Source organism: Linepithema humile, chromosome 4 (assembly GCF_040581485.1).
Source record: "Linepithema humile isolate Giens D197 chromosome 4, Lhum_UNIL_v1.0, whole genome shotgun sequence".
Taxonomy (NCBI): domain Eukaryota; kingdom Metazoa; phylum Arthropoda; class Insecta; order Hymenoptera; family Formicidae; genus Linepithema; species Linepithema humile.
The window spans coordinates 7,318,368-7,343,520 of NC_090131.1; the positions used below are offsets into that span (position 1 = coordinate 7,318,368).

The following is a 25,153-nucleotide window of genomic DNA, read 5'->3' on the forward strand; positions in this document are numbered from 1 at the left end:
AAACCGCATTATCACGCGCAAGCCGGTGTAGCTGCGCGGAATTTATGAAGTCGTAAAAAGCTTTACTCTACGAATATTATTCCGCACAAGTATTTTATTAATATTTCCATAACAGTAATTCAAAAACGCAGTGTTGATAATAATTTAAATTACAGCAAATATCAATAGAAATTGTCGTAAATTTTGTAAATTTATTTGTCATTCTGACGCGAATTATTAAACGTACAAATTATGGATTGTTGCCTTACGATAGATGTATAATTATGAAATAACATGCACCACAATCGTGAGACGAAATGTTCTTCGTCGAGCGTTGTAGAGCGAATCTCTGCGAACAATCGCGGTCGTTCGCAAAAAATTTTATACGAGTTTTATGGACGTGCCGTTGCGATTGGAAATTCGAATTCGATTATCGCCGGCGCAATTTGCATATAGAATCAAGATTTTAATTATCCTGCAGTCGATATGATAGACGTGTGTATAGGAAAAGTATGTTGTTAGAAAGTTTTACGATACAAACGCGTGATTTTCGAAAAAAATCGTCTACATTAATCACACGCCCGCGGTGGTTCTCGCGCGGCTGAATATGGACCGATCATCATCTTCTGCGCGCGTTTCTCCCGCGTGAGCCGGAGATGTAACGACTGAGATTTAAAGCGGGCCTTTGTTTTGTTTCATGGGTTGCATCTCGCCTAGAGACCAAACCGCTCAACTGTACTTCTCGCAAGTTTCTCAGGGCCGCGGCTAGCTGAACAACCGCGCCAATAAAAATGTTAAAACCGTTACGTTTACAATAGGCTTTAACCGAGGAATTTTGCTCTTATTTAAGTACAGCAAAACTCAAAGATTGATACATTTTAACATGAAGCGTTGCCTACATTATCAGATTGTTATCGTCGATGTCAGCTAATTTTGCTGTTATCAGTGCTCTTGCTAAATTCTATCCTGAGGAAAAGAAAGAACTAGTTGAATTGAAATTAAAATAATTCCGACGAGCTAAATTTAGTTCTGCGTCTAGGTATTTCGATTCAGCCCTGCGATTCTCAAGTGCATACCGTTAAGTTAATTTCACATACCGCGTATTGTCGGACCATTCTTCTTTCCTGTTCAACTCCAATGAACTCGAATTCCCTTTATCCATCGATCACGGATTTCGACGGCTTGAAAATCTTATAAGTTTCGTCCCGCTCCAACTAGGATAAAAAAGTTTCGGGTTGCGCAAGCGTAAATCGAGAAGACGTGCACTACGGGATGACCCATTCTTTTATTCGCTCTATGTCTAAATTTATGTAGACATTGTCGAATTATCGGATTACTTGGACGTATTAAAAGTATCGGTTTTTTTTCTTCCGTAAAAAGTTCTATTAAACAATTGATCAGTTTTTATATTTAATCAGTTATATTATTTTTATTCAATTTTTTAATGCAAAGAATAAATATTTTATCCAATATTTCCTTCGAACACAGTAAAGTCCAGACAGGCGCATAGAGTAAAGACTTGCTTATCGCAAGAATTGCTTTTAATTTCACGGACATTTGTAGCAATCGGCTCGATCGTCGGATTGTTACACGATTGTGTATGATAAATGGAGGTAGGGAACCGAAACGGTCAAATCCGAACCAGACTACTCGGAATTAAAAAAAAAAAAAAATGAAAAAATGACTGCGGTGTGAATGACATAAAACTGTTCACTGACCGAAACGTGTATCTATCGTTTGTCTGGCGATGAAAAAGTACAAAATCCAGTGGCTAGTAACGCGGCGCGAAAGACGGTGTTCGCAAAACCACGATGACTGTTTCCTATCGCATCTGATAAATTAACTATTCGCCGATTGCACCCCGCTCATTGATTCTCCGCTCGCCTCGAGACGCAATTTGTCGCGCTCGATCGTCCGTGCAGAACGCTCGAGGATACTTGCAACGAGTTTATTTTGTCACACGGATTTTATCACAGCTAATATCTCCGTAATGCTGCTTACATGAATATACGAGCCGCGCTATCACTTACATGATAATTGTAGAATATCTTGGAATAATTTCTTGCCCCAATTTGATAATGAGGTATCTATCATGGCTAGAATATTAGCGATAACGAAATATGCACATTAAAAATTCGCAGATGTCCTTTTAATTTTATAGACTAACCAATTTGAGAAACCATTTAGCAGATATAAATCTTACTGATTTTGCAATTTTAATTCAGTAGATTTTATTTTAATAGATTTTAAAAATATTTTATAAATTCACACAAATATTTATGTGATATCGTAAATTGAAAAAGTAATAAATAATTTTTCCTTAAATCTTTCGTAACATTTTTGCTGAGGAGAAATCAATTTTAGAGTATGAGAGAAGCGTGAATTGATGCTCTGTATAAAAATACAGTGAAATTGTGATTTTCCACGTGACGACGTTCTTCGTTTCTATGCTTTTCTCCGAATTTTATTTTCTAACTAGGAAAGAGCACACGCGTGTTATCAATATTTATGCGGCGTGATGCGATGCATGTCGGTAGAAACATTATCGATATTCTAGCTATAACTTGATATATGTCTCGCGGGCGCCTTGCGTCTGTAATCCGATTAAGTCACGTAGATGCGAGCGCATCGCGCGTATTCTTTTTTTTTTTTACCTATACCTGATGCGTTACAAATCAATCTGCTGCCGCATATGATCCGCGAAACGGCGATGATACCGGAGTGGATACACTAGTATCAGACACACATCGTATATACGCAGTCAAGTACTTATCTCGTATATACCTACCATCCCAACTAATACCTCGGAGTTGCACTTAATAACGTGCAACACGCGATGCAACTGCCGGAGGTGTACGCTACACGGTCCATTGCTCTCGACGAGAGAACCAAGGACATTCGTTACTTTGTAGTGCATCAATAATTGGAGAAATCTGTCGCGCGGATAGAAGCTTTAATTTTATTATGAATCCCATAAATTAAATGAATAAAAATTAAAAGTTTCTCTTGATTTTGTAGGTTAGCGAGTTTTTACGTATTGCGGGGAATCACGTTTGAAAATCGTATCTCGGTGATTACAATGTTGCAGCTTGAATAAATAACAGTTATATATTTTTTCTAGAAAAAATTAGGGTGTAAGAAAATTACAGAAACGCAAAGATGCGATTTGTTCAGCAAATTACAATCATAAATCGTCGTTCTTATTTTATTATTGCTGTTATTTTACCTGTGATATATATTTTATTTAAAATGCGACAAAAAATCTTCTAAGACATTTGAAAAAATATATCATAGCAGAACGGCAGCATATTAATTCCGCGCAAATTCTAAGGCAGGGTCCTGCCTCAAATCGAGATTTCTTCCTAATCATTTCTATGTCGATCGATTGTGACGGCTGAATGCTTTCGCGCGTCGGCTTGAATTTTGTGCTAGTTTTCTTGTGCCTAGCCGAGCGTGAGGCTCATATCCATTTTCACCTTTTCACCGTATACCATGGATCACTTTCTAAGCACAATGGGCGGTATGCGAACGAAGGGAATACACGCCCGCGATTCTCCGATAAATCTGCCGCGATAGAGGCATATCGAATCCCGAATCCCCCGAGGTCTGTCAAATTCCATTCACTGTGATACGGAAAAGTCATAATATCGGACTGCCTGGTCAGAGAAAGGAGGTTCTCCGTAATCATCCGCATCGTGGAAAATCCTGGCGTGCCCTTTCACTCGTGCGTTCTTAAATCAAGTAAACGTGTTAGCGAAATATCATCAGATATATATTTCTTTCAATTTAGTTTCTTCCTTCAAGTAAAGTTCATTCGAAGTTAATAAATGAAGATCGAAGTAATTTTAAGAATATAATGGAAATGAATTCTAAATTTTATTCAGGCAATATTTATACAAAATTGTGCTAAAGTAAATTTCCAGTATCTGGAAAAATCAGAAATCGGAAAAGCTCGACTTGCAAATTTGTTGCAAGTCGAGCTTTTCCGTTGACTTGTTTATGTGCAACAGCTATTAGTGATCGTGGTTATTAAGTCATCAGATGACTCTCTCGCGTCGTGTCGCGAATCTGAAAAAATCCATAATACAATTGCCGGTCGCGTCGCCGTTTCTTTCATCGCGCAGCGATTTATTAACGCGGACGATTCATCGCGCGAGGGGCCGCGCGCGTGTTTCTTACACGCGGCCTTTCTCGCGCCGATACTAATTGCATCGGCTGAATTCCATCTAGGTCTCATCCCCCTTCCTTCCCCCACCCCTCTTACGACTTCTTTCTTTGTTCTCGTCTTCTCTCGCGCCGATCTTTCTTATGTCGGCCGATCGAACGGGCGCGATTTTACACGTTCGATCGACCGTTTCTTCTAATCGGCTCTAACGGTACGCTCTCTTATGTTCGTAAGGCTGCCGCCGCTGGTGCAATTTGCGAAATCAATTATCCGCGATGGATCTCATATCGATGAGACGTCGTTTACGGAATATGCGTTTTAAGAGGCTTGCGCTAATTTTCAAGAAGATTACTTTCTCACGCGCGGACGACCTTGTCTCGATGAAAATCTAATGCATTATCTTTAGCAACTTCTGTATTGTTTAAAATTAATAATACCTTTATGATCAGAGCTTTTGACACACATTCGAACTAAGATTCTATAAAAATAAACTCAGTTACAAATCAGTTTTGAGCGACGTTTTGTGAAATAACAGTAAGTTTGAAAATCGTTGAAACGCACTTCAATTTATCTTTCTAATTTATCTCCGATTATTTTTGTCACATAATCAAGAGAAAAAGATCTAATTAGCGGAGGAAATGAGATGCAACGGGATCGCAACATTTATCGAGATATCGATTTCAGATGAGGAAGTTCTCGCGGCAGCTTATCTCAATTTGGTGGAAAAGCGTCGATAATTCGCGTTAGTTTTCGGTACGCAGCGAACGTTCTTATCGGCGCGATTGCTTTCAGGCTTGCTTGTTACTTAGTCATTCGATGCATAATTAAGTGCGTTACGCGGCATTAAAGTGGAATTTCTTGGTCGTCGAGTTTTTTCTTCGCGAACTGGACCCTCGACGTGCGTCTAAATCACTCGGGGCGCCAATCAATAAGTAATCTGCGTTATTTCCTGAATGTCTGCTTTCTCATCCTCGACGTCTGGACTAAACTCTCAAGCGATCTGGTTTTTAATCCGTTCTTAATTAATTCAATAATTCAGTGACGTTGCATTAACAAAATAATTCTCAAAAGATATTTCGATTTGTTTAGAGTGAAGTTTAGTTTACTATTGCAAGTCATCTGAAAATTGAAAAGTAACACAAATTATTAATAATTTTTTTTTATTCAGCAGATTAATATTTTGTTACGATAATAAGCAACGTACGAAGAAAAAAATCAATGAGTCGACATTAAATATCCAAGGATCAGAGAAATTTAGTTTGTACAAATTATAATTACCTGTTGTCTTTTCGGCACAACCAGCGTTACATTCTCATAAACTATCGACTCTTCCGTGTTTACATCCGTATAAGAAATTTCCGCGTATACAGTTATATAAGATATAGAATATGGACATGTGGGCGTTCAGGCGGAAAAACAGTAATTATCCGTTGCAGAGACTGTGAAATCTGCCGACACGACGTGACATTTCGCGTTCGCGCGATCGATAGCTCGCCATTTTCGTAATTTCCTGCGCGTCGCCGTTCTGGTCATCGCCGTGAGAGACTGACGCGAGTCCCGGAAACGTCGTTCCTAACGAGGGTTTAAGCGAAAACAACGTTATCCACCGCCGTTCACGTAACTCACCTTTATCTGCCCTTTGGCCAGAGGGGAGAGGGGTAGAGAGGGAACAATAACCGCGTTGCAAAACGTAACCGGATGTTGTTGCATTGGGACTGCGCCTCATTGTCTTCCTCGTTCGGTTTCAAGGCTGCCATCGGAGCATTTCGTTTTGCCTTTCGCGCGAATCGGCTGTTTTATTCGTACGTCGGCGGGGAAAATCGTTGTACCGGCTCGAACGGTCCCGAGATGGTCCCAGCATCTCTGTGGCCCCTTTGTGCGCGATTCAAGCATGATGGATATCCGTAACGTCCCCGCGTCGATGCAACGCGCGTGATAAATGGAAAGCGTTTTTTAATTGCCGGCCATACGCGCGCGCTTGCGCTTGCGCTCACATGTTGCGATATCTTGAGAAAATTTATGATCGATGTGCCCATCTCGATGCCGGAATCGAGGAAGCGGCGCGCACAGTCACCTGGCAATCTCGAATACGAGAATTAACTGTAGTCCGCTTTTTTTTTTTTTTAATTTGGATAAAGTAATAAATAATACATTATATATGGGTAACATTAATCGTTAAATGCACCCCGTTCTCACATTCTTTGAACGTATGCATATTTATTTATTTTTTTAAGATAATTGACAGATTTTTCTTATATCTAAATTAAATTTCAACAATTTTTATTTTTTTACATTCTACTTTGCATAATAATTTATGCAATTGACGATTAACAGAGATTGTCGCGTTTCTTATGTATTTGATATTCAGACAGTCAATCTCTTTTGAAAGTCGGTATTGAAGTGACAAGACTATATCGTACTGTAAAAAATGTAAAGCGCATCGTAAATTTAATAAAAGGATCGTTACTTACTTTCCGCTGTCGGACGTGCGCGTTAACCGTGTAAATTTATGGTCATTTCCTCGCTCCGCGAGTACTCCATAAAATGATACACGTGCGTTCTCATAGTGGAATCTGCAGTACGCCATTTAGTTTTTCTCGCGGCAATTTGGCGAAAAGATCGAGCATCCTGTATCGGTCAGCTGTTCACCGTAATTCGAGCCACGTTAATTGTCGGTGGATTCCCCGGTGGCATGTAAATCTTCGACGGTGCGATTTGTAAATCGTTGTTGTAAATCGCGTTGCACGACAAGATGCCACGGCCCGTAAACGGAAAACGACACGCTGTATTTAACGAGCTCTAGTCTAAAATTTACGATCGAATCTGAGATGCGCCTTGCCGCTTTCCACTTTCTCTGCATTCTTCGCGACCTTCGGAATGCAAAACCAAAATGCAAGATCTCTTAATTTCAATATGAATGATTGAGAAAGATGATTCTCTGCGTTCGAAAAAAGACATTTTTAGGACGTCCAACTTTTTGAGATAAAAATATTTGGTTAATTTACACAAATAAGATATAAAAATTGCACGAAAATGTACTAAATAAATATTGTAAATTTATATAATTTTATAAAATTTATACTATTTATTTAATACATTTCCGTTATCTATCGTGTAATTTTTTTACTTTATCTCTGTAAATTTATCGAATTGTTTTTCTATTAATGTTTATTACACTTAATACACGGATAGAACATGTTCAGTATTAAAATTGAAATGAACAAAATTATTAGCGTGTCGGGCATATTTGCAAACTAATAACCGGTATCGCGATACGAACATTTATTATCACGCGTTAGACTGCTAAATTAATAGATGCGGCACTACAGCGTGGCTGTGGCATGTGACTAATAAATAACTGCCAACCGACAGTGCACTTAATTCGCTCAATACAACATTCGCTTACTCCATCGTATCGTACAATGTTTTTGCAACCACGTTTTCACGGCCTTTCAAAATCATTCGTGAGATATGAGTGTGCGGGACAAGAAGGAAAAGTGAAATGCGCGGGTAGAAGTGACACGAAGACTTCTCTATCGGCGCCGCGGATTCTCACGGTGACCGGAAGTTCCTCGCTTCGTACGAGCCGATAGTCATCGACGAGATCGCGGAACCGTTAAGAGAACGGGGCGTGGAGCGTACGTGCCGGCTACACGTGGAACATTCCATGCACGGCGCTCTAATAAGGAAGCTTATTATCCGTTGATGTCGCAAAAAACGCTGCACAAAAGTACCCGTGTTACCTGCAAATCGTCGCGGGGAAGAAACCGACTGGTAAAAACCACGTGTTCCTTGCGCTCATTTTGTTCCTCTATTATTAAGGCCTCCTATTTTCTTCGAGCGAGAAATCATGTGAATTTTCTTCTTGCAATGTATGAAATAAGGCTTCTTTCGTACACTGTCGTTTGCATTCGAGAATATAAATTGATAAAATTTATCACGAACTTTTAGCTTTTATTATTTTGCATTAATACACGCATAATTCAATCCGCGTGTGTTCTACATTTTCAGTGAAAGTGGAGCTTGTGCGATGATTGCAGTTGATCCAGATTTATAATTATTTATTGGTCTATCGAAAAGAGAGTAATTATATTTTATCGATCTATATTATTAAATACGAGTGATGACATGCGAAAAAGTCAATTTATTTTGGTATACAAAATTAATACGCCATATCATAATTATATATTTTGCAAAAAATTATTCTCAATCAAAGATATTAATAACTACGTAGAATCGTTTTACTTTATAATGTATTCTGCTAACAAATTTCACATGAAATATAAACCTGACGTTTGCATCAATATTTCCCTCTTTCCGATTTTCAACGCCCATCAACGTCGATTATTAACTCGTGGAAGATTTTCATCGCGGTATCGTTCGTTAGTCAAAGAACCTGTGTTTCCCACATGCTTCCGGATGCATCCCAAATGGGTCATTATCCGGACCGTTCGGCCACAACGGCGATTTACCGCGGCCGTCAAACGAAATGACGGCGCTTCGTCACGGCGCGTAATGCAACGGCACGCTCAGGCGCGCTTTCCTTACGGAAAGCTCTCTCCGCCCGTATCGCACGAAATTCAATTAACTCTCAACGACCTTTGTGTACAATCGCAAGATGTAACGTTCGTTGAAGATTTTCCGCGGATTCGATATGGCGTCGTGCTCTCCGCGTTGCGTTCTGGGAATCTAATCGCGCGTTTCAGAGCAGGCGAATGCACAGTTTCGCGAGCCCCGACTTTTCCGCGCGGTCGTATCTTCGCGGGATACCGAAATGCGGAACCGTCCGTGAAAAACCGTAAAAGTCGAGTCGCCGGTTAAACGTAACTGCGAAGGGTTCAGGTGGCACGAGTCGGCGCATCGAACGTGATGGATTAAAGCCGAGAATGGGTTATCGTTTTCTCTGCGTGTGGCCACGGCCAATACCGTAATGGCATTTCGTCCCGTCACGCTAAATCGACGAAGGCGATAATGGTGCCGCGACGCTCAGATTTATTTGTCATTATCGAACCGCAGCCTATATGCCTAGTGGCACGTCGCGGATACACCAATAATTCGTAATGACTTTCACCGAGAAATCGGGGATATAAAGAGCAAACCGCAGGCAAGACATTTTTATCTTAATTTATTGCGTATTATTCAATTAATGTTTTATATTATTTTTTTTAATTCATGAAGAGTTCAATAAAACAATATAATATTGTGTTTTTAATTGTCTGTATTAATATTATAGATAAATTATTTTGCAACTTTTGGTATAAAAAAAGTAATTTCGAGAAATAATTTATAAGCATTAGAGAGCGAGCCGTTTGAGCAAGCGATCTGGAAAAATCGAACGTGAAATTAGTGGCTATTAAATAACGGAGCCGATAACGTGATTGAACAAGATTTTAAAGCGAGTTGAAAAATTGGAAAAAATTCCGGGTCGTCGTGAAATGTCAGAACTGGTTGTCCTATCTGTTTCTTTCATAAAGAGTCAAGACTCTGCAATCACTTTTCCATGATTAGAAGGTTTATTGATCGATAGATCGTATTGTCCACTTATATATTTTTTTTATTTGGCACAATATCTCGAGAGATTAAACGAAATCCAAGTGGAATTCCGACGTAACATTTGCTGGTTTATCGATCACGCAAGACGTTTGTCACGATTTACTATCGGATCGTAACTTGATAGAAGATTAATGGGTACTTCTTAACATCGTAAGATCGATCAGCATTTTTTCGACGCGCTACTAGAACATTATAAATCACTTAACAAGATTACACGAATGAACCATGCGACATGTCCATATTTTATAGCGATCAAAAGCCGAACAATTAAAATATTTATTGCATGGTAGGATGACAAAACACATCTTATGTTATTTATGTCTTCAAAAATCGATTATGACTATTTTACTGAATATCTTTAATTGTGTCGCGATAGGAGGTCATTAAAAAATAGATTAAGCAATGTCAATTTTGTGTCAAATTATATGTACTTAGGTTAAATAACGATGAAATAGAAAAATCAATTCAATTACCGACAAAATAATAAATAATTATGACTATTTTAATAATAAATGTCTACTTAATTATGAATATCTTTAATTGTGTGTATAAATTTACATTTATTTTTTTTAATTTACATTTTTTGGTTCTATTTTTATTAATTTATCTTTATAAATTTATATAAACCGAATTAGATCAATCAGAAAAAAAGATTTACTGCTGTTTTCCATTTTTTAATGCATTATTAATTATTTTATAAACGTCCACAAATTTTTATAATTTATATAGAATCGAATAAGTAGACATTTATTATTAAAATATCATAATTATTTATTATTTTGTCGGCAATTGAATTGATATTTTCTACTTCATCGTTATTTAACCTGAATACATATAATTTATGTTTGACACAAAATTGACATTGCTTGATCTATTTTTTAATGACCTCCTATTGCGACACACAAAGTCTCGAATACCTTATCGCAAAGATTCATGCGGAACCGTGTATCTCGCCGGCGTTTCGCTCATTTGCTTATTGGCAATACGATGCTGAGGAACGTTCTCGCGATCTGATCGTAAGAGCGTGTCGGCGCCATCGGCCACGGCATCGGCGACGTCGTCATCGTCGTCGTCGTCGTCGTCGATCGGCTATTAATCGTCCGTTGCAAAATTGACTGATTCTTCTTCCGTCGATCGACATTGACGCAAGATCGTTCCTCACTCTGCGACGCAATTTACGGGCGGATTCGATTGCCCAATGCTCATTCGCTCCACTGAAGCATCACGAAGGCCGCCTTTGGACCGATTCTTCCCGGTGGTCTCTTGAAACAACGACGCTTATAGATCGTCACTGTCTGCGGATTTGCCGTCCTTGGCTTGCGTTTTTCATTCGCGCTGCGTAGTGGATGTTTATCAGGAAAATCTTTATATCCCATTCGAAGTGACTTAATTAGGAGTCTAAGAGTTAGCTAAATTTAACCCCTGAGATCTGATAACATAAAAGAAGAAGAAAAAAACAATTGATAAAATACTTTTCTTTCTTATTTCTTTTTCAAATTTAAAAAAGTTTTTGGTTATAATGTTAAGTATTTTCTTTTATTATATAAAGTGTCTAAAAGCATATAAAGTAGGAAAAAAGAAATTATTACATTGAAATCAACAGCTTTAATTATTTATGTATCTTTTTCCCAAAAAAGAGATAAAAGATGAAGTTAAAATTCTGCAAAGGTAGAATTCATATATACTGCAAAAGTTTCATTAAATTATTCGTATGTATGAAATATAGTATAGATATTGTATCTCTATAATGTAATATGATCGCTAAAGAGTTTAAGCAATATTTTATATTAAAATATTCATAGTTAAACGTATACAGACAGTTATGTTTTATCGTGATATATCGCTAACTCTTCAGAATATAATACATTTGCTTCGCGAATTAAATTTATTTAGCTAATTAGCTAAATTAATCACTTCTTATTTGTAATTTTGCACGGGGCGCTGTACTCGGTCCGTGCTCGGCGGATTTATTCTTCCGGAACGAAACAAAATTTCTTTGTGGTCTGTTTCTCTTCCGGGGTTAATAGTCTTTCGTCACGTCAGTCGTGTCCCGAAACATCGCTCCTCTTACGCTCCAGACTCCTTTCGGTGCAACATAATCGTAAAAATAAAATATCGCGGATGCCTAGCGTCCGTCTAATGTTAGCCCGCTGTATTTTAGTTTCGTGGGCTCTTGCATTCCTTTTGCCGCGCGATGCACTCATCTCGCGTGTGTAGTACACCGACTCTGTGCGTCCGCTCGAAACGGAAACCGCGTGTATAACCGCGTTGCTGTTTCACGGGAAAAGAGAATTTTGCGTCGGTTGCACATGTGCATACAATACACATGTCGAGTATTGATAAGCATATTTCATGAATTGCAAATAGTGATTTTCTTAGTTTAAAAAATGTTATTACCTTATTTATTCTCACTGTTCTTTCTACTTATTTAAATAGTGATTTATTCATTCCATTTTTTATTTCTGAAAATATGTTTACAATTGGCTTCAATTTTTCGAATTAGTTAAAATAAAATTTCTGTAGGATATGTTTATTATACCTGAAAAATTAATATGAGTTATTTAAAATGCGCCAACACTATCGTTCAATATCTCGCGATCGATCAGTCACATCGAATAGATATTTAGTCATGAAATGCATACAGTCTACTTTCGGAACGTGTTCCAAGAGCTCTCGAGTTTCATCCATAAACTCTCTAAGGGCCTGCCGTCAGTAAACGAACTTTCGGAATAATTGACTTCTCGCGGATGAATTTTCAGGCGCGCTTAATCTGATAATGAAAATAAATTATAATTGAAGAACCGCTTGAATTCTGCATCCAAATTTGTACAGCTATACTGGAAATTTTGTAAGAAAATGAATCTAAATTCAATTTTTCAATTATCGGATTAACTTTTTGTCGTCATAAATTGGAATATTTCTCTCTCTGACATAATCTTTTGTTATGAATGCATATCAAAGAGTTCCGATATCGTTTTTACAAAAATTTTGCAATAAATTTAGTATAATTTTTATTTAAAAAATTACGAATACAATAAAGTCAACATCTAGAAATATTTACAAACGATTTTGATTATTAAAAAAATACGCTAGATATACTAAATCCAGTTTTTTATATTTAAAAGTCACAATGGTAGAGTTTATGTCTGAGTGCCTCTTAAGTCTGACGGAAATGATCGGAGAGCTTGTTGGGCTTGAGTAAGCTGGTCGATAATTCGCCAAACAGAAGAAGTGAATTCCCTGGCGATGCATTTACGAAAACTTCCGCTCTCGGTGGCACAGGAAATGTTGTTTAACGGAGGCACTACATCTGTGTATACGTTACGTGTAAGATCTACGAGTACGCTCGTTCGGATTCAACAAGGCTTGGTCTCGGTATATTCTTTATCGCCCGGCGGAAATAAGGTTGGCCACGCAAACGCTCGGTGCGCGCGGTAAACGTGCAATTCGGCGTTGCTCAGCGAAATGCCGGCTGGAACACGCACAATTATCTCCGGTACTGTTTGTTGCGATTGTGGATAAATGCTTGTGCACAATGCGCTTGAGTCTTTTTTTTATATTAAATGTCCCATAGAAAGAGGAAACGTTTGAAAGAGGAAAAAACGATTAAGCGGGAACTTTCTCGATTTGTGAATTTAAAAGTCACTAATTGAACTTTCTCGGTATAATTAACGGGTTCTTCGCGTACAAATAGGTCGTATTTATGTCGTGAAAGATATACCTCGAGTCAACGAATGTGTGGAATCGCGGCTTTTGCGTTAAGATATATAACGCATGCAGAACTCGGCGAAGAAACCGACGTAAAAAGGTTTCGAGATACGCCACCGGCTCTTTCTCACCCCCCGGCAACACTTGCCCCAGATATGAGACAAAGGCACAGATTCTCTGCTGTACACTTGTACAGGATGTCCTAAAAAATATATTCCACTGAGTGATTGAAATTAAGTATTTTTTTACGATAAGTTGTTCAAGTGTCGTTTATAAAAAAGTATTTAACTCAAGTATCTTTTATAATTAAAATCAAATTGAAGACTAAAATGCACGATGAATTTATCAATTTTCGTTTCTAATAATTTTTCACCGCTTTCAATTTTCAAGAATGAAATTATCGATGTTGCGGAAATTGTGATTTTTCCATGCATGGTTAAAACTGTACTGGTATTTTTAGGATACCGGTGTGTAGTATAAATGCCACGGCGTTTGCCTAACAATGTGCGGACCAGTAACATAAAGTCCGACGACTAAACTTACTTTAAGAAGCACGTAGAGACGACAATGAGCGCGTTGCAGTTGGCGCATACGTGTGCCGCCAGCGAAACGGGTTTCGTGTGTTATCACGCGGTGCATCGACTGCATTAATGAAAAAATTTTCAAACGTGACTTTCCATGTTTTTGATCCTTAAAGATAAGATCTTCACGAGCGCAAATAACATATTATTTTTCTAAATTTTCCGTAATTTGTGCGTAATTATCCAAATTACATTTTCTTAACGACAATCATGACGAGGAAATAATGATGACCTTTTTTAATAATTAATTCATTATTTAATACTCATAAATTTCTTTCTACTATTTTTTTTTTTTAATTATTCACATTCGTTTAATTGTAATCACGAAGATCCGAGAAAGTATATTTGCGCGCAATTCGTTCAAGTTTGAACAATTTCATACAACTTGACCCGCACGCGCGTAAAATCCGTCTCATTACGTCAAATGTGCGCGTATCGGAGCGTGATAAAATTACCAGACAGGGCGAAACGCCGGCTCGTCGCCGGCGCTCAATTCCCAGTAACCCGATGCGTCTATCATCCGTCGTAAAGGGACAACGACGATTTAATCGGTCAATTACGCAAAGAGCGTTTAGGGTCGAGAGACGGGTGTCCCCTAAGGACACCCCATCGTGACGCGCGGATCGGTCCAACCCCCTCGAGCCCTTTCCGAAGGGTGCAGTCGACGAAACCCCCGAAATACTCGCCATACGGAAGCCGTTCTCGCGTCTCGTGTTTCGTCGTTCGCGGTTCATCCCTAAATCGGCTTTGCGAAAGTTTGCCTAGGAAATTGAAAATATGGACACTGTTTACGGAAACGCGAGCGCTACACATGCAAACGATGAGATAATGAAGTGGCGCGTGTCCCTTTTGGGTTAAGAAAATGAGATTTCTCGACGAAGGAGCTGACGGCGCGGAGATGCAAAAGTGGAGATACGTGACGTCAGTTTTTTTCAGCGATCACCCACGCGCTATAGAATTGCAACGTGTAATTATATCTGTCCATTGTATAACATCTCGCGGAAATATAATACCTATAGTATTTTCTACGAGACAGAGATTGAAGTGTGTGGTTAGCGACGACGACTGTTATTTTTTTGTGAATCTTTTTGCAACTCTTGCGGTACACATAGTTATTAATGATATGGTTAATTTAATAATTGACGATAGAGAGCAATTTTGAAAGATCTTTAAACGATATGATTATAAGCATCTGAATTATTTGGCGTTTAGAATGTTTATCGATTAGATCAGTCGATATGATCGTTATTATTCTTATGTAGTCGTTGCTCTTCTTCTCTGTACTCGAGTATTAAATTTTTAATTGCATGTACGGGTGACACGCGACATGCTATCAGCAATTTATCCATCATGACGATCTTCGGGCCATAGCCGCTTCTAGAAACGCCTCAAGAAAGCATGAAGCGATGAAACATAATCTATTTGCCGGCTTTATGTTTTATTGACCATGGAATCATGCGAAAGGCGACGTTTGTTACATCTGTCGTGTTCTGTTTGCACATCGGCTTGTCTGTGACACAGTGTCTCGATAAATAAAGCGTCTTTTGATAGCATTTATGAGTTTTACTCGGTAAAAAAATGCCGAAGGTATTAATCTTTCGCTGTCATTGCATAGCTCGTATAATACAAACTAAATATTGAAAAAGTCGATCGTATCGATTGATAACATGAAATGTATTCAATCACTGAACTCGTGTTTATCACAAAAATGTGAATAAAATAAAATTGCGTTATTTTTGCAAAAATTGCAATAATACTTGAATATAATTGTAATATAAATTTAATAAGAATAGTTTGCTTAAAGAATTTAGAGTTTTTGAATATTTTTGCGTCATGAAAGAGTTTACAAATTTCCTGGAAAATAAAATTCTCAAATATCGTTGAGCACACGTCGCTTCACCTCGCACGAAATCTTGACACTCTTCTCTGTCTACTTTCCATCTCTCCCCATTCACCATCGATCCACCGTGCACTGTAAACTCGCACATTGTTTACCTCCGAAAAAAAAAGTCCTAACCCTTCTCGCGGTGAAACAAAAGCACGTCTAAAAGCGGTCCGCCGAGCGTTTCCATTCCCCGCACGCGATTCCGCGTCCTCTCTGGGCCCTTCCGGTCCCAATCGCGCTCATTTATTACCTCCGCACGTGCAGCAGCGGTGCATGTGCAACGAACGATGCCTACGCGCCGGTAAATCCTCCCGCTCGTTCCCGGCTCCGCGCTCCTCTCCTCTTGCCCCGGTCTCTGGTTCGCCGAGCGTATTGATTGAGGTGAATGCACGACGCCGGCGTCGGCGTCGTCGCCGTCCCTCCTGGTGCCGCGGTCCCGCGCGACGGGGGTGGAAGTGCATACGGCACTGCCGGGGTACTCGCGAATGGAGATGGCGAATCGCGGCGGTGGCTCCCGCAGGGAAGGGAGACGAGCAAACGAGAGAAAGAGAAAGAGAAGGGAAGAGGGAGAGCGAATGCGAGGGAGGGAGAGAGAAAGACGGGCACGAGGCGCCGGTAGAGGAGGCGTTATATACCGGCCGGATCCTCGTTCGACCGTCAGTTTCTCGCCCGAACTCGCGGCACAGACACCGCAAGCACAAGCCGCAAGCTGCAATCGAGACCGCGATCATCTGAGCCGCGGAAGATCTAGAAACGTTCGTGCAGAGCGTGAAGGGAGAGATCCGTCCGTTCGGGTTTTGCGTTTGCGTCCGCACCCTGAGGAAGGGGTGACCACCGCTACCGGAGAGAGCCGGCTTCCGCGAGGTCGCGCAGAGACACCTTCTTGTTCGTCGGGCTGTCCGCGCTCGGGTCCCGGGGGATTGTCATGGCCACCTACGCGACGTACAGGCACGTCGAGCTCGACAATGTCGGATACGGAAAGAAGAGGTAACCACGATGATGATGATGGTGCGAGAGAAAGAGAGAGTAAGAGAGGAGAGGCGGAGAGAGAGAGAGAGAGAGAGAGAGCGCGTACCGCACTGCGGACTTGCCACGGGTGACATTTCCGGCCGAACATTGCGCGTCGAATTTTTATTCTCCAGCTTTTTGACGTATGAGTGCTGGGGGCGGGGAGGGGTTGCCATTGACTTTTCATGAATTTGAGGTTTCATCACGTACTCGTGAAGGAGAGGAATGTCAGGGCGACCAATCGATAGTTCGTCGTGTTTGACTTGGGGTAGATGCACCGACGAATGATCAGCCGTCAGTGAAAACCGAATCTTACGTGTCGGCGAGTGTGTTTATGTAAAATGATACGGTTGCGTGTTTCACGAATGACAATCTATGGATGACTATTTTGAACTGTCACGTAAATACGTATTAATTCTTTTATACATATATGTTTTACTCCATAACTTTTCTGCTTACAATTGTTATTTGACAAATTTTCTCTTACTCAGATTTCAATAAAATACATATCACATAATATTTTTTAAGAAAAGGAAGACAAAATTACTCACTTAGCATACATTCTATTTCCGAAACACAATCCATGCGTAAAGCACGCAAGTTGGTCATAAAAGAGTTAAAAATGTTTATTACAATCAACTGCTGACGATCTTACTTTAACGATATTTTAATAATCTCGAATTATGTTGGACAAATTCTAAGCCACAACAAAACTAAAGTCATCGAGAAAGATAAATATCCGTTTACACGATTATGTTTGTAATTTTATAGTATAAAGTTTTGAAAAATTAGAATATAGAAAGCACATACATAAAAATTGACACTAGGGAAGTAACACTTATATTTAGCAAAGAAAATTGGACTCCTACTTTAAGTTTAACTACGGATGTTTGTCGGTGCATCCACTATACGTTGCAGCTTCTCAGCATCGATCCGACAGACGGTGCTATTAAAGCAGGGGGATGTTTATTCCCTGACGCCGCATTTAAGCGGCTCGGAATCCCCGCGTTGCCTTTTATGCGCTTTTGCGAAGCTCTCGTGCGACGTCATTCGATGCGAATCGCACGAATGTGCTCGGCGACGTGTCATTATCCGGATTTCCATGCTTTGTATTGATTCTCGCGGTTACCGGAGAGGATTAGCGTGAGATTTAGAAGCTTTGGGGGACAAACTTCACCGTGGATGTTCGACTCTATGGTCACGTCAATAGAAACACATTTCTTGAATTTGTAGCTTGTGAAATTATGTGCGTGATTATTATTTTATATTAATTTTGAAACGATTCCTTTGCGATTATTTAAAATTGTTTTATTTTTTTTCTTGACATAATTTTGTTTCGTCATTATTTACTTATTTTCTGAGGCTCCAGCCGACTTTATTATAACACAATTAAGTGTCATTACCCAAACTTATGTAACACACACGAAGGTTGAAATTGCGTCTGCGGTGAAGGTTTTTCAAGGTGCGCGTGTCAGAATGGTAATAAAGATTTCCCAATGCACGTCTCGACGTGCGCCAGTTCTCTTCCTCTCTCGGTTGCGCAAGATTTAGAGCCTTAGCCGGGCTTTGTGTTAATTGCGAGAGACGTAGTAATGGATGCTGGAGATCGTGGGCGAGATGCAGGTGTTTCTTTCCGAGCGCGAGACGGACAGCATTTGAACCGATTATTCATAAGCTCGCGGAAAACGCAAGAATAGCGGAACGTGCGGTTGTTCCGTCCGCCGACCGTGACAGGTCCGATCGATTTACAGCGAGTCATCCCCGGCAGTGCACGCGGGATGCTGCGCTTCGCTAACGATTCGTTGACATTTCTGCAGCGTGAACCGGAGAACCGTGGCCGGTAAAATATTTATTTCCAGAGATAGTAAGAGATATCTATTGAACGGGTTATGAATGCTTTAAACGGCCGATGAATCGTATTGATTTGAAAGCATCTTTGTAGACTCCTTTTGTCAATTGTAATTTCTTGAATAGAAAGGATCATTTTTATTATTGCATGAATTATGAAAACAGATGTTTAGATTGTTTTGTTGCATACATTACATTTTAGTCGGCTTTATCTTGGGAAATTCCTGCTGCGATAAACATTATCAGGATACCTTTCTCAGGAAACACCACTTCCTTCGAGGAATACAGATAGCGCAGCGAAAACAAAAGGTTACAATATCATGCGATTGTAAATAATTGCAGGAAAAGGAAGGTATCGTTTAAAAATTCTACGAATTTATAAATAAAACGGACACGCAGGTTTCTTCAGATAATTTACGTTTATTATTCAGCGTACATTTACATCCTCTGTATTCTTTCAGTAGATGTCTATAATTATTACTTAGATGCACAATGTGGGAAAGTCTGTGTTTTTCCGAGGATTTTTTATCCTTATTCAATTAGTACCATCTTTTCACTTATTACAGCGAGTAATCTAATCACTTTTCGCTTATAGCGGTTAAAACGATTGCGCGTACTATTAATTAAGAGCTGTATCGAGAGGAATAAAGGAGCATCAGCAGCAGGCAGATTTAGAAAGCGTGACTGTTTCGTGTCTTATCAAGCGTAGTGTATGTATAGGTACGCGAAAAGTGTGGCAATCTGCCTTTAATCCTCTTATTTCCCGGCACTTTTTAATGACATCTTAGAAAAGATAGATTATAGAGAATTAATCAATTGATAAATCTCGCGCGCAACTCTTTACATTGACATGAATATCCCCGCAATTTCAAAATATTCTCGCTAATTGGAGATAAAAACAACTCAATACTTTCTATCAGAAAGTCTCACTTTGTCTAGTCACGACAGCGCTTTGCAATTAAAACGTTACAGCGAATAAATCTCGCGGCATTTTGTTTCAAGAATTTTTTTTTAACTGATTCGCGATCGATTTTGATGTCACGCTTGTGATAAATTACATGTTTCGATGCGACGGGTTAATCATTTGGCGCACAATTGACTATGGATTCCCTAGGATTACTAATTGACGGGAGTAGCTTCCTCGTGGGTGTCCATTGACCTGACGACGGCCGCACGCGTGGCACGAGCGCCGTAACTCAATTTGAAGGAGAATCCTCGCGAATGTAAAGGACCGCACCGGGCGAAAGATTTATGCAATTGAGCCTCGTTAAAATCGTGGTCAACGCCCTCGCATTAATTGACGTGTTAGCTGTACGCCACGAGCGACGTATAATTACGCGGATGTCACCGCGCCATGCTTAATTGCCGTCGTCATGATTTTTCGTGCTCGATCTTGCTCGCACTGTCAAAAGTACTGCGGTTAAGGACGTTGATTGTTCGACAAATAACGGGTGGTTTGCCGCTTTCCGTCCTCCGCGTTAATCCCGAAAAGCTGCCCGCGTCTGCTCGTGCCGCTGCTTTGTATTCGTCTCGCGACGAAAAACCAAGAATGTCGCGGAATTCGTCTCGCAGGCCGGCAGGTTGATAATGACTTCGTGACGGCGCTTGAATTAATCGCAACTCTCTGATCGGCGTGCGAGATTAGTCCAGGAGACTCTAGACGAGTTTAATAGCCCAGTGTGTTCTGAATGGGAATTCCGTGGAAGTTATTGCGCTGCCATTCAAGCGGATTCGCCGTTCGTGCAAGACACATGTTGTACAGTGCTAACTTTATATCGCGAACTAATTCATGACTGTCATGAGAAGTTAGCTTCGCTGGCTTTTGATTAAACTGATTACATCTCTCTGAAACTTGATACACATATTTTTTACCGTACATAGAATCTGTACGATTGAGTGAGATTAATTGAGATTAATATCAACTAGGCTTTTGCAGCACAAAAATAAATAACAAAAACCTATTCTTTATCTGGCTTCAGGAAATTTTAATTAACAATTGAATCTCAATTTCTTGCACCCAAAATATGTATTTAATGTAAAAAAAAAAAAAAAAAAAAAAAAAATAGTACAGATTACGTGATTAAAAAATTTGATTAAGGATCGAAAAGTTGCGCTATAAAATATAACGGTGACCGAGAATTTTAGAAAGGGATCAAATGCGGGTTAAAAGTCAAAGTGCAAATGAAATGCATAGCCCGAGGCGTGCATCAATTTCCGATTTCTCCTAATGACAGCAAATTACATTCTTGCGCGTGCACCTGTATTCGATTTAACCGGATGATGCTTGTTACGAGCATGCAGTATCATCTCGATCGAGACCGATATTTATCGATCGGTCAGGAAGATGAGCATTGATGCGTGCTCCTTCGCCATCGAGATGCTCCCGTTACAATGCTTTCTCTATAGCGGCTCGATACAGTGGCGGCTTTGTCTTCGGGTGATAAACAGGCCGATTCTTGGGTTACGATCGAGGAGTTTCTTTGTAACCTGTTCGACGTGCGCGAGATACTTGAAAAATCGCCAATTCTGTTCCGTCATGTAATATCGAGTCACCACGCAAGATCGATCGCAATTTCGAAGTAGAAAAATCTCTCGCCAGCGCTCAAGTCTTTGCATGACGTCGCTTTTGTAATTAAGCTTTCTGGAATTTTTGCCGCGCGAGGAATTTTATAATGCGGAATATGATAACAGCGTGATTCTAACCTAAATACAGAGGATCGTTATAGAGCCGAGACAAAGGCAGTAGTGAATTTGCTGGCATTGTTTCAGGATTAATGATATTGCAGATATCCGTCAAATTATTGTAACTTGAATAATATCGTACATTTTTATTATTTTTATTGTTATCACAAATACAAAATAAAGACATGACTATAGTGACCAAAAATTTTCTTTACAAAAAAACAGTAAGAATTTTTAAACTGATATACTGCGATAATTATAACTTTTTACAATTAGTTTTTATGGGGACAAATTTCTTTAATTATTACAATAGTTTCGAACTGACAGTGTGATGTAGGCGATGTCATAGGAATATTAATTATTAGATTAAAAAATGACCACCTAAATTTACATAATTTATTTTAACTATACATTAAAAAATTTTAAAACTAGTAGGATAACGTGGCCTCATTTCGGAACACGAATTATTATGTTAATTTATACTACGGAGATAAGCATGTGACCATTGCGTGTGATTGTTACGTGTGTGTTGGTTAAAAAAAACCTTGCTACAAAGCATTAGCGCAATTAATCCGGCAATTCGCGTCATTTAGGACGACAGGAATTAAATAGGGAACCAATGTCAATTTCATTGTAGAGGATGCTTTAAACGGGGCGGGGTCTAATTCACATGTAATTATCAATCAGCGATTAGACTGCTTAACGAGCCCCTCTAACGAGGGTAATGAGCCGCGACGTAGATCATCGTGTGGGTCGAGCTGTGTTTTTTTGATGAATTCCAAAATCTCATGTTCATTTTATATCTACCATTGTTTGCTGATCATTACGATTATTTCTCATTAGTCCACTTAATTAGGAAATAACTTAATATTTCACAGAGTCTAACAATAATCGAGGAAGATCGAAGTAAAGTCTATCATTATTTAGTATCACAAAGTTTTCATTTACGAATGCTTGAATATCTTTGAATTATTTGTAATTAGAATATTTAATGTCGATTATAAAAAGAATCGCGCCCGCAAAAATCAATAGCTGTAAACAAGAAAATTGCGGACATTTGATACACGCGACTAGACTATTTAGTATGATATTGCATAAAAGTACTGCATAGATTAAAATACCGCACGAGTAAACTCAAGCGCAGTACGTGTGTAATAAAAAAAAATTTGCCGATAATCTTTTCGCAGTTCAATGTATCCCGCATCAAAATATAATCTCGCGTGCAGCGGTGCATTAGCAGTTCCGAGTAATGTCGACGAATGTTGGCCAAAACGGAAAGCGACAAACGATTTCTCGAACGGCGACACTTAAGCCCACCACCGTGAAACGCTCACACGCGATCCTCTCGTCAATTTCCTGCGTCTGTGTAAAACGAGCTGCTTTCTCGTGTGCGCTTCATAAGCGCATGTATAATCGAAAATATATCGCGTTACGAGATGTGCGACCAGCCCTTCGTCGACGCGACATTCGCCATCGAGAATATAAGATTACTCATCCCCCGCGATGCGAAAGGGTTGCTTCTGTTCTCCCCCTCACGAGCACGGACTCCCGTTGGGGCTTCGCGAAAAGACGGATTCCGCGTACATGATACGCTGGAAGCCCCGACAATGAAATGCCTCGTCTCGTCTTTAACCCTTTCCAGCTGGTCCTTTCCGGCCCAGCAATTTCCTTTGAAATCATGTGGACGTATTGCGTTGAATGTGAAACGTTTGCGAATGCGAGAATGCAAGAAAATGTTGAAGTACCAGCAATTAGTCTTTTTGTATTTCTTTCAATTTGTAATTATTACTTAAGATTAATAACATTAATTAAATAAGCATTTAAAATACTCATGCATTTAAATAATAGATAAATATCGAAAAATTTAGATCATTAAAATTTTATATTGTCGTGCAATCTAAGAAATATTTTGCTAAAGAAGCGCTTTTGATTTACTTGAGTTGAAATTGCCAGTTACGCTACAGTGTTACTTTATTATCACTTGGCAGTTATCGCCGATCGCGTCAATTACGGCGAAGCGTATTTGTAAAATGTTACAGCCGCTATGCAAAGTATTTCATTCGCGACAGCTTTATATCGAGTATAAATACACGCGATGGCTTTCCAGCGGTTCAATCGAAAGCGGAACTCGGCGATCGACATTAGCGTAAATTGCTGCCGTGATAAACGTAACGTGACCATCCGCGACGATTAAAGTCTCGGGAATTTGATGCGGATTGTTAGAACTGATAGAGGAAAAAGAGAGAAGAGAGAGTCGCGTCGCGGACTCTAATCTCGTTCGAGCGCGGTAAGCGATTCGATCATAGCTACTTGTCACGAATAGCAAAGGCAGACACGTGTCTCGTGTCTCCGATTGCTACCGACTGATACCGCCTGATTACCTTTAAGTGCTCTCAATAATCATATTATTAGCTTATGGTAAATATGAATATTTTACAATAAATTATAAGTTTAATGGTAAATTAAATAAATGAAAATTTAGCGTCTCTTATCTATACTTGCAGAATTGAATAAATTGGAAGATTTATTTAAATTAAATTAGGAAATGTCAGTTTTTTTTTAAATTATGCAATTTCTATTGTCTCAATTAACCTTCAGTTATTTACATGATAATTTGATGTTTTTCACCGACTTCACGTCTCCCACTGAATTACTTGCAGCAATTTCTAAGTGGATTACGTAGGTGGAATAAACTGATCCGGTTGACGTGTACTTATTATTTTACGAGTTTAGTGTCCGTATCTTTTAGAATTATATCTTCGTTTTATCGGGTGCTTTTAGCTGGAGCAGTGGTGCTTAATCCTTTTTGCTGTCCACTTAGATTTTCAAAATGTATCAGCATTTTCCAAGAGCAATAAAAAAAAAATTTTTTTTGAAAATTCTTAATAAGATTTTAATGCTGTTGTAAGATAAACAAAGTTTTAAATGAAGATTATACTTGAATTTCCTAATCAATCGTTCAATTTGCTGATTTAAAAAAACAGTTTGTAATTAAAAATGTATGTTTGTAGAAATCTATAACGTCTCGTACTCCAGAAACAATGTGTGTCGCTGGGGTGCGTGCACTCCAGGTTAAGAACCACTGACCTAGAGCATTGACTCCGCTCGCGCATACATTACAGTCCATTCTCGTGATAGATCGGCCGCGTGATAGGATGCGCCGTGCAAGGCGGCCGGATTGCCACCTTCGCGGGCGATATCATACCCGATATTACATGACGTGTGTTTGTACACAAAGCGAGCCTATACTTATCATACCGCACTCCATAAGTTACGTCATTATGCTTCTCGGATGAGATAATCCCAGCCGTGTACAGTTTTCGCGCGTGCCTCGTTATCTCGATTTCACGCGAGGATTGAAACGTACAGGAGCACCCTGTAGAACCGCGGATACAGCGCATTCCGTCTGCGAACTTTCGCTTTGCGCGAAATAAAACGCGCTTGCGAAACGCCCGATATAAAATCGGCCGTAAATGTCGCGAGAGGTGGATAATTCAGCGTATCGATCCATCGCGTGGCGCTCGTTTCGAGAGGCGAGTCGAGAGAAGAGATCGCTTTTCATCGCGAGAATACAGATTTATATTCTTCGCTCTAATCCGCAATTTTACTCGCGTTCTGCGGCCGTTCTCTTCCATCCACGCGTAATGGAAAATCATTGAAAGCGAACGACGTCAAAATGAATTTCGATAGCCGGCTCGGTCGACACGAAACTATTATCCGCTCGTTAACTTCCGAGCACTCGGA

At 39.6% G+C, this 25,153-nt stretch overlaps 1 protein-coding gene and 1 long non-coding RNA gene across 6 annotated transcripts in view; one reads left to right on the forward strand and one right to left on the reverse strand.

The window, feature by feature from the left end:
- Positions 1-25,153, forward strand: part of LOC105677717 (microtubule-associated protein Jupiter) — a 68,049-nt gene that overhangs the window by 25,740 nt on the left and 17,156 nt on the right. For 2 of the 5 annotated variants that reach the window (XM_012376520.2, XM_012376524.2), the window contains exon 1: positions 16,518-16,858. The exons of 2 other annotated variants lie outside the window; for them this stretch is intronic. In XM_012376520.2, the coding sequence (XP_012231943.1) occupies positions 16,797-16,858 (62 nt within the window). In that variant the 5' untranslated portion in view covers positions 16,518-16,796. Of the gene's footprint in view, positions 1-16,517; positions 16,859-25,153 lie in introns of those variants that run through there. One more of the 5 variants, XM_012376525.2, reaches the window with a different exon arrangement.
- Positions 9,067-16,324, reverse strand: LOC136999482 (uncharacterized). Its single transcript, XR_010889879.1, has 2 exons — positions 16,122-16,324; positions 9,067-11,126 (listed from the first exon to the last, which is right to left on the reverse strand). It is a non-coding gene; the product is annotated as an uncharacterized lncRNA (long non-coding RNA).